Below are 10,327 nucleotides of genomic sequence, written 5' to 3'. Positions count from 1 at the left end.
GGCTCCCAAAATTTTCGCCATAGGTATATATATGTGCATGTGTCGGCGTTTATGCAAATATATGTGTATGTGGGTGGGTTGGGCCATTCTTTCATCTGTTTCCCTGTGCTACCTCACTAATGCGGGAGACGGCGACAAAGTATAATAAAATCCACAAGGCATAATTGATCCATTAACCTCTTTACATGCTTTATCCAGATCCATAAATGCCACATACAAATCCCTCTTTAACTAATTCTCACAGTATTTCAGTAAAAAAGAAATAAAGGCCTGGAACATCAAATCCCTGAGAAGCAAACCAACACAAAGTGAAGAAAGGGTGGATATATGTGCATTTAAGCCTTAATGATGAATAGCATAATTATCGAACATAAATAGTCATGCTTTATAATTTTGATAAAACCTTTGTCATATCAACCACAGACAGACCCGTTCTAGAACAATGCTGTTATAACACATCATCTTTTTCTCTGGTAGTATGTGGGTGGCTGCTTATCATGTCAGGTAGTTTAAAAGTTATGCCTAAAATAGGCAAACATAGGTCTTTACTTTTGTCTGAGCTGTGACCTCAGCTAAAGGGAAGAACAAGTGTTGGATAAGTGTTCCTTTCAGTCAGTACCTTGGGCCTCCAGTTTTGAGCATTCTACTGTTGGCTATGTTGACGGCTGTCATTGATCTATTTATTGTAATTCTGACTACTTTTACAGGAGCAAGTGGCCCATAATGTCTGGAAAATATTTTGCCAGTGTTCTCGTTGGTAATGCAGACAAGCATTAAAGGAAAAACAACAGCTTGGATGCAAAAAATGCAGACTAAGTGTACAAACAGTGGTAATCTTACACTAATCCAATACAGTATTTAGTATTTTCATGTTTCTATCATCAAAAATCAAACTGGCTTAAAACATCTATCATAAGTACACAATCATCTTTTGTGGAACCACCAGTATCCCAACGAAGCCCTTATATATATCTCTAATGGGTAAGCATTGGTGCTGCTGGTATATATCTCCAATGGAGCTCTTTAGCCATCACTAATGTTAAGAGGTTTGTCTGTACCACACTTGTGATGTTAAATTGAGGAAAAGATGTCAGATGTACTGAGTTTTCAGCACAATAGCACAAATTAAGCAAATTCAAATGGCAGTCATTGTATTCAACCTAAGATAAAACTTAGAAAGAAAGAAATTATTGGAAAGTGATGAGGGTGGGGGGTCAAAGGGAAAGGGTAATTTGGGGAACCAAAAGCAATAGCAGCACTGGGGCCTGATATATCTCTCCTAGGCCCTTTTGTCATTACCATAAATGAATCACAGGCTTTCATCTGTATGCACATTAATGGTGCCTACATCCAATAATAAAGTGCTGTATAGAACTGTACTGTTGGGTAAGCTGGGAAACTGCTATGGAAAATTCCTCTTAGTCTTTTCATCTCATCCACATGCTATGCATGTTAATTAAAACATATCTAGATTTTCTTTTTTCACTTGGAGGTCCACATGCATGGGGTCCAGAAAATCGGGAGTCAAGAGCACTTATGAAACATGGATTTTAAACTTCAAAATGACAAAAATATGGCGATTCACTTTCTCTAACTTTTACCCAGCTAGTATCTACATCAACAATTAAGGTTAAAAATTGGGCTTTCAAACATGTGTAATAATTCAAGTTCCCAATTCTTTGCAAGAGGCAAATCAATTTTCAATACTGGCAGCTTTACCAGTTCAATAAAAAATAAACAAATCATTACCTCTACAATAAATGATTGTACATGTTTGGAGTTCAGAAAGGAAAATATGACAATTAACCTAAGAACAAATTAATAAAAATTCTAAACAGCTTTTGATCAAATAAAAATAATACAAATTGCAATAAAAGCAATCAGTCTTTAACTTTCTTAAACCATACAAAAATATTCTCCAAACTGCACCTATACTTAGATGGAAGGTTGCCTATAATTCATCAATCATACTATACCTTCCTTAATATGAATGAAAGCTATGCCTGTGAAATGATATTATAAAATCAGTCACATGACAGATATACAGGAACTGTCATTAGAAATAAATATATTAAAAAAAAAAAAAGAGGCTGGAGAAATACCAACATTTCATTTGTAAGAGTAGTTATCTACCCCTATCATTATAATTTTTGTCATGACCATGTCAAATGCTAAGTATAAAAATTATCAGAAGCATTTCTTTTATCAAATCACATCATAATTTGTATTACTAAAATATCGCATTCATATTCTAGTACATACAACAAAATAATTAAAAGTAACTAATAAGTAACACCAGGACTCTTTCACAGAAAAAAGTCCAGAGCTAATTATATATAAATAAATAAGACAAAAATATCTTTAAAGGACAAACTGTTTTCTAAATTAAAAATAATTTCAGCAATTTTTCACATAAAACAAAAAATACATATAAAAATATAAATGAGGAAGAAAAATTATGGTGCACCTATTTTTCATAACCAGTGCCTGTCACTAACTATGGCTCTCTGACTGGCTATGGGTGCATTCACAGTGATTCCACATTCTGATTCTATACAAATTACTATGATCCTAATTATTCCTGAGAACTAACAAAATTCTCTTAAAACTGGCAACTCTATCAGCGCTGCAAAAATGATGTACATATATCATCACTTTCTAAATGAATGATTCTGTAAGTATAAAGTCATAATACTGGATATTACCAACATTCTCTTTACATATCAAAATAAGTTATAATACTTAAAACTCAAAATAAGATCATTTAAAAAATAATAAAAGCAACCTTTCACTCCCGGCAACCATATAAAAATAACACAGCCTAAACTGCAGCACATGCTCTTTGAAGGAAGATGACTGATATCTTAACATGATCACAATTTTACTTCTTATAGCATTTCTAGTTTATTCCCTTACACAATCAGCTAATTTACATCCATTTCAGTCTATTTTTTGTTCACTTGTTGAAAGTCCAGATACCCCTGTATCATTCTTTATAGGAGCAGAGGAAGGGGATGAGGGCAATTCTGATGTACAGGGAGTAAACTTTTCAGAGGATGATGGAGGAGGGGTTCGCTGAGCTGGAGACATGCTGGGCTTGTCAGTCTGATTAATGAGAAGATGTGGCGGCATAGGTAGCTCCTCATCTGTGGGTAGGCACACAATTTGTAAGGAAGGAAAGGCTTAGTCATTTTCACGACAATGAAAAGCTGTTAATCATTAATAAGATGACTGAGGCAAACATTAAAACACTAGCCAAATAAAGATTAGGAGAATGAATATAAAAAGATGAGTAAAGGCAACAAAATATTTCTGGCCAAGCATTAAGCAAAAATCTTGTTTTGAAACAGAGAAAGTTACATTCTCATAATCAGGGTTGATCACTCTCACAAGGGCCTTTAAGTCCACTGGCAACAGCTGCCTATACCCTTTCACTCAGCAATATAGGAATGAAATGTTCCAAGCAAACCACAGTTTGTCATAGCACACATGTAACCCACTTCCTTCATTGCAGCATAAACCATCCTCATAAGAGAAACATGATCTAATACTCTACTATTGTAAGCTCATATGACAGCAAAATGGGATAAGAGATAACACTCCTTTTGAAAATATTCAATTACTTAAAGACAGTGGACAAATTTTCTTACAATAAAACGTGGTTTCTCTTTATGGTGTCCAGGCAATAACAATAGTCCCTAGCATTCCCTGGCAGAGCAAAAGAGAAAAAATATACTTTAAGCCACTCTTACAAAGATTCTCCAACAAAAGCCATACTCCATCCCTTGAGGGGAACACACTTGTGTTTGTGGTGCTCCTAAGCTGCCAGAAGTCAACAGCGACTAGTACTACCCCCCAGTTGGATATATGGATTATGCTTGATCGGACCTGTCTTCATACCATACTGTCAAATTCCAACAAATATCACAGTGTGAGATAAAGATGACTACAGCGAACTGGTGAAGTGAACAGTGAATCAGTGATCATATTTCCGATGGTACCTATATCACAGGGTCAAGGCTGTGATTGCACAACACAAACATCACAACAATGACATTTAAGAGCACACAGCTCTATTACCACAAGAAGGTTAACATTTGTCCCAACACCACAGTTTATGAGAAGTTAAAACTGCTACATATATTTCATGCCAGAGGCAAACACAAGCATAATCAAGGAAGAGAAATTGAAACATTCATTATCAAGAGAAATTTCAACCCAGCTAAAGCTAAAATTAAATCCCATAACACTTTGAAGTTCCAAGGTAGAGACATAAATTGCTAACCCTACTGCTATCAAAGGCCACCTACCTGCCCAATAAAATGGAGAAACAAGGCCAGTTCACAGCAATAACTGAAGCCTGGCAGATTACTCCTGAAATTTATATCATATGTGACAACATTCTCTTCTACCACCTCTGTACATCAAAGCATGGGGAGTGTATGGCACTCTTTTGTCATGAAGACTTACATCCCATCCAGCTGACAGTTAATGTGTCTGTAGGCCTGAAGGTGTTATGGGTTGTTCCACCCACATTACACCCATGCCAAACTGGCATCATCCTTTACAGCATGATATACCACCTGCAGCAACCCAATCTGCACATCTGACACAAAGTTCATGATACATGGGGATTTTAATGAGACACATCATCAAGCTCCAAGGACAACTACATCTGTCTCAGGTTGTTCATTTTCCCATACATGGCCAAAATACTCATGACCTGATTCTTACAAACCAACCAAGCCCCTTCCCCTCCACAGATGCAGTCCTCATTTATCAGTCTTGTGGTCCCCTGCCCTGTCTCCCAACACATGTGGGCAGACACCAAACCTTATTGAACACTTCCTGCCTTGTTGAAGAGAAATTTCAATTGGTGGGTAACTCATCATCACTGGGCTGAGATAACCATGGATCATCTACTGCATCACATGACTTATGCAGTAGTGAAATCCTGCATTCTACAATAGCAACAGCAACCAATACAATTAACTTCATAAAATGCAAAGTAATACGAGCCATAAAGAGGGCCTATTACCCAGGCAGATTGCAGCATTTCAAGAATGCCAACAATGGTGTGATAGAATAAAAAACTAACATGCTGTGACAAGCAAAAGCTATCCCCCTTCCCTTGTGTAGACCAACTTAGCAATGAGGAAGCAACACATCACTTTGCCAACAGCAACTCGACATCAGCTCCCACCATTGCTATCAACTCCATCTCCCCCACATAATTTAGTAGAGGAATATCAAGTAGCTAAGTGCCTTCAGCAACTTAAAACCAAATGCTCAAGTGCATCCGTAATCTTCTAGTAAAAATTATACAAGAAATTTTCCAATGAATTAGTTAAATTGCTAACTGCCATATTCAATGCTTCACTCAAACAATCTACATATCTCACAGTTTGGAAGGCAGAATATGTCATTCCATTACCTGAATCCACTAACCTAAAGTCTCTTTATAACTTATGCCCTGTTGCCATCACTTCAGTACCCAGTCTAATTTGTGAAAGATTTATGCTTGGACTGGGCCTATGCTGACACTGCTGATTCAGTAGACCATCAACAGTTTGGAAATATGAAGTACTGTTACACCACTCGCTACCTTGTCAGCCATCCTAGGATTCTTTTACCATAACTTGAAGTGCAAAACCTTAATGGTATTCACCTTAATGGACTTCACTAACATGTGGTTCAGTCCCTTAGATAAGCTTCCTTTACCATTAAAATGATGTGTAATAAGAGAGGGGATACACAGAACCAGCAAGTCTACGCTATCCTAACTTGTAAGGAATAAGTTGCTGGAGACAATGGAGAGCTGACCAGGAAGGTGTAGATGCACTTTTGCAGAATGAATATTTATCAAGAACGCATCTCTATCTATCTATATCTCTGACACCTGTTCCACTAAAGAACTCTAGTGCTGTTTCTTAGCCTTTATTGCCTCACCCTTAACAGGCCACTGGCAAAGGGCAAGTCTAGCACTGTGTTTACAGAGGTTCCTACCTAATGTTCCTAATGACTACTTCTATCTAATGCTCCTGCTTGCTACTTCTACCTAATACTCCTGAGTAAATGCTCCTGTTAATACCATTTCAGGGAAGCCGGTGGCATAAGAGCAACTACTTGGCTCTTTCTGTGTAGCAGTGAATGAAGTCCCAATTCTCAATATCTAGCTAGGCTCCTGTACTCTCCACTTTGTGCAGTCTATTAAGACTCCTAGTGTCATTCTGGACAAAAACTAAGCTGGTAAGAACAAATTAGTTACATCTTCAAATCTTCTAGCTACTGTCTCCACATTCAGTGACTCACTGAGACTCCATGCTCCTGAACTCAAGAACATACACACAATTTTCGTCATTTCCAAACCTACCTATGACTCTCCCATCAGGTCTTCTGTATTTATGACACATCAGTACTGAAAAAAGCATAAACAATGATCATAAACAATGATCATCAGTCCCTCTTACACAGCTCACCAAAAGTATCTTAATGTACTGGCCATCCCAAGTTTCTTAAACCATCATCTGGACTTTATCCAACACTGCCACCTCATCTCATCTAAGATGACTCATCTCAAGGTGAAATGCAGCAACATAACCACAGACAAGCATTTTTATTTATCTATTTATCATACTGTGTTGCTGTCTCCCACGTTAGCGAGGTAGTGCAAGGAAACAGACAAAAAGAATGGCCCAACCCACCCACATACACACGTATAAACATAAACGCCCCCACACACACATACATACATACATACATACATATATATGTACATATTCATGCATGCTGCCTTCATCCATTCCTGCCACCACTCTGCCACATCCTCCTGTATGTTCAAGCCCCGATCGCTCAAAATATTTTTCACTCCATCCTTCCACCTCCTATTTGGTGTCCTACTTCTCCTCGTTCCCTCCACCTCTAACACATATATCCTCTTTGTCAATCTTTCCTCACTCATTCTCTCCTTGTCACCACACCATTTCAATAAACCCTCTTCTGCTCTCTCAACCACACTATTTTTATTACCACACATCTCTCTTACCCTTTCATTACTTACTCGATCAAACCACCTCACACCACATATTGTCCTCAAACATCTCATTTCCAACACATCCACCCTCCTCCTAACAACCCTATCTACTGCCCCATGCCTCACAACCATATAACATTGTTGGAACCACTATTCCTTCAAACATACCCATTTTTGCTCTCTGAGATAACATTCTCGCCTTCCACATATTCTTCAATGCTCCCAGAACCTGCAACCCCTCCCCCACCCTGTGACTCACTTCCGCTTCCATGGTTCCATCCACTGCCAAATCCACTCCCAGATATCCAAAACACTTCTCTTCCTCCAGTTTTTCTCCATTCAAACTTACCTCCTAATTTACTTGTCCCTCAAACCTACTGAAACTAATAACCTTGCTCCTATTCACATTTACTCTCAGCTTTCTTCTTTCACACACTTTACCAAACTCAGTCACCAATTCCTGCAATTTCTCACCCGAATCAACCACCAGCACTATATCATCAGCAAACAACAACTGACTCACTTCCCAAAAAGCCCTCTCATCCACAACAGACTGCATACTTGCCCCTCTCTCCAAAACTCTTGCATTCACCTCCCTAACCACCCCATCCATAAAGAAATCAAACAACCAAGGAGATATTACACACCCCTGCCGCAAATCGACATTCATTGGGAACCAATCACTTTCCTCTCTTCCTACTCGTACACATGCCTTACATCCTTGGTAAAAACTTTTCACTGCTTCCGGCAACTTACCTACCACACCATGTACTCTTAATACCTTCCACAAAGCATCTCTATCAACCCTATCATATTCCTTATCCAGATCCATAAATGATACATACAAATCCATCTGTTTTTCTAAGTATTTCTCACATACATTCTTCAAATCAAACACCTGATCCACACATCCTCTAACACTTCTGAAACCACAATGCTCTTCCCCAGTCTGATGCTCTGTACATGCCTTTACCCTTTTGATCAATACCCTCCCATATAATTTCCAAGGAATACTCAACATACTTATACCTCTGTAATATAAACACTCACCTTTATCCCCTTTGCCTTTGCACAATGACACTATGCATGCATTTCCCCAATCCTCCGGCACTTCACCATGAACCATACATAAATTGAGCATCCTTACCAACTAGTCAAGCTCATACACACCAATATGAAAAAAGGCTCCATCTTAACAATTGTGAACTTAATAACTGTGTAAAGACTATCTGTTTAATATCCAGCTTTTACATAGCACCATTTGCTGTCACATATTTTCTTGGTACATTTTCAACCTTTCGTAAAAGTCATTTCATTAAACCATTAATAGCAATTTCATCATAAAGACCAAGGAGAGAAATAGAGGGAAGTGAAGGATACTTTTGGGTATTAAGGGTAAGCATTCTTGAAGGCAAGAAGTATCCATCATATCCAACCATTGAGTAGTCTCCAAGACCTGGTTGTGAATGGCACACTCTGGATTCAATACATTATAATACATGATAACTAGAGACTGGATATGCACAAACAAGGCCCTTGTTCAATTGTCTGATGCCATCTTGTTAAAGCAGGAAAAGCAAACTGTATTTGGAAAGAAAAAATCCCTCTGGAAACTAAAAAAAAGAATACAACTCCCACTTTTGTGAGTTACAGAAGAAAACCTCAATGTGCTTGGGATTCAATTCTATGAAACAGCAACCATCCAAACTACTCTACAACTAACCACCAACCCCTAAGTAATCTCTACTCACAGATTCCCCCCACTTCCAAAAAATATAACACTGACGAAACATTATTATTATTATTATTATACTTTGTCGCTGTTTCCCGCATTTGCGAGGTAGCGCAAGGAAACAGACGAAAGAAATGGCCCAACCCCCCCCCATACACATGTATATACATACGTCCACACACGCAAATATACGTAACATACACATTGAATTAAGCCAACAAGCATTAAACAAGTGACCTCCCAACTCGGTCTTAAAACTTCAGCCCACCAGACAGATACCCATCAGAAACCACTCTCCGTAAACAAACACAAGTCAACACAATGGACATCAGCCAGCACACAATACCTCATAAAGGATTTTACTATGTCCCACGAACCTTCATGCCCATAATGGAATTGCCACAAAGAACACACAGAGCACACACTAATCAATTATCCTGCACTTTCTGCACACACAACATCATGACACTTTATGACCTATGGTTATGACTGGTAGACATGGGTAACTTCCTGAGTGCTGCAGGAGCCTCATGAAGACAGAAGGGACTCCTGGGACAGGAAGTACATTATACATATTCCTCTGATCTATCAATATAATGTCTCTATGTAAGTCCATACAAAAATGAGTTGCTACATTAGCCACGTGCCCATGCTGTTACAATGACTGACCACGGATGAACTCAATGTGAAGAAGTGCTCTCTTCTTAGATAATATAATTTCCCTTCTTTCACTTGTTTCTTTGTTCGTATAATTATTTTTCTATTGTTATATTATAATCTGTAGTAAATTACATAAACCACGAGTGTAATGTGAACATGAATATATGTGTACATACAAAGACAAGTCACTATGTCTGGCATATGCCCACGCTGTTACAATAACTGACCACAACTGAAATCAAAGAAGCAAAATTTTCTTTGATTTTTTATTTTCATTTTTATCATACTTTGTCGCTGTCTCCCGCATTAGCAAGTAGCGCAAGGAAACAGACGAAAAAATGGCCCAACCCACCCACATACACATGTATATACATACACGTCCACACACGCACATATGCATACCTATACATTTCAATGTATACATATATATACATACACAGACATATACATATATACACATGTACATAATTCATACTAGCTGCCTTTATTCATTTCCGTCGCCACCCCATCACACATGAAATGACACCCCCTTCCTCCCGCACATGCATGAGGTAGCACTAGGAAAAGACAACAAAGGCCACATTCGTTCACACTCGGTCTCTCGCTGTCATGTATAATGCACCGAAACCACAGTTCCCTTTCCACATCCAGGCCCACATCCAAGGTTTACCCTAGATGCTTCACGTGCTCTGGTTCAATCCAATGACAGCATGTCAACTCCAGTATACCACATCATTCCAAAAAATTCACTCTATTCCTTGCACACCTTACACGGTCCTCTCTATTCGGGCCCCGATCACTCAAATTCTTTTTCACTCCATCCCTCCACCCCCAATTTGGTCTCCCACTTCTCCTTGTTCCCTCCACCTCTGACACATATATCCTCTTTGTCAAACTTTCCT

General features: G+C 38.5%; 1 protein-coding gene across 1 annotated transcript in view; it reads right to left on the bottom strand.

Moving 5' to 3' along the window:
* Positions 1-2,107: 2,107 nt before the first annotated feature.
* The window catches only part of Ctps (CTP synthase), a 50,275-nt gene continuing 42,055 nt past the window's right edge, over positions 2,108-10,327 (bottom strand). Inside the window, exon 12 of the mRNA XM_071675026.1 lies at positions 2,108-3,146. Coding sequence (XP_071531127.1) covers positions 2,941-3,146 — 206 coding nt within the window. The 3' untranslated portion in view covers positions 2,108-2,940. The remainder of the gene's footprint in view (positions 3,147-10,327) is intronic.

Source organism: Panulirus ornatus, chromosome 20, assembly GCF_036320965.1.
Source record: "Panulirus ornatus isolate Po-2019 chromosome 20, ASM3632096v1, whole genome shotgun sequence".
NCBI classification, from domain to species: Eukaryota; Metazoa; Arthropoda; class Malacostraca; order Decapoda; family Palinuridae; genus Panulirus; species Panulirus ornatus.
This window is presented reverse-complemented; position numbering and strand designations above follow the sequence as displayed.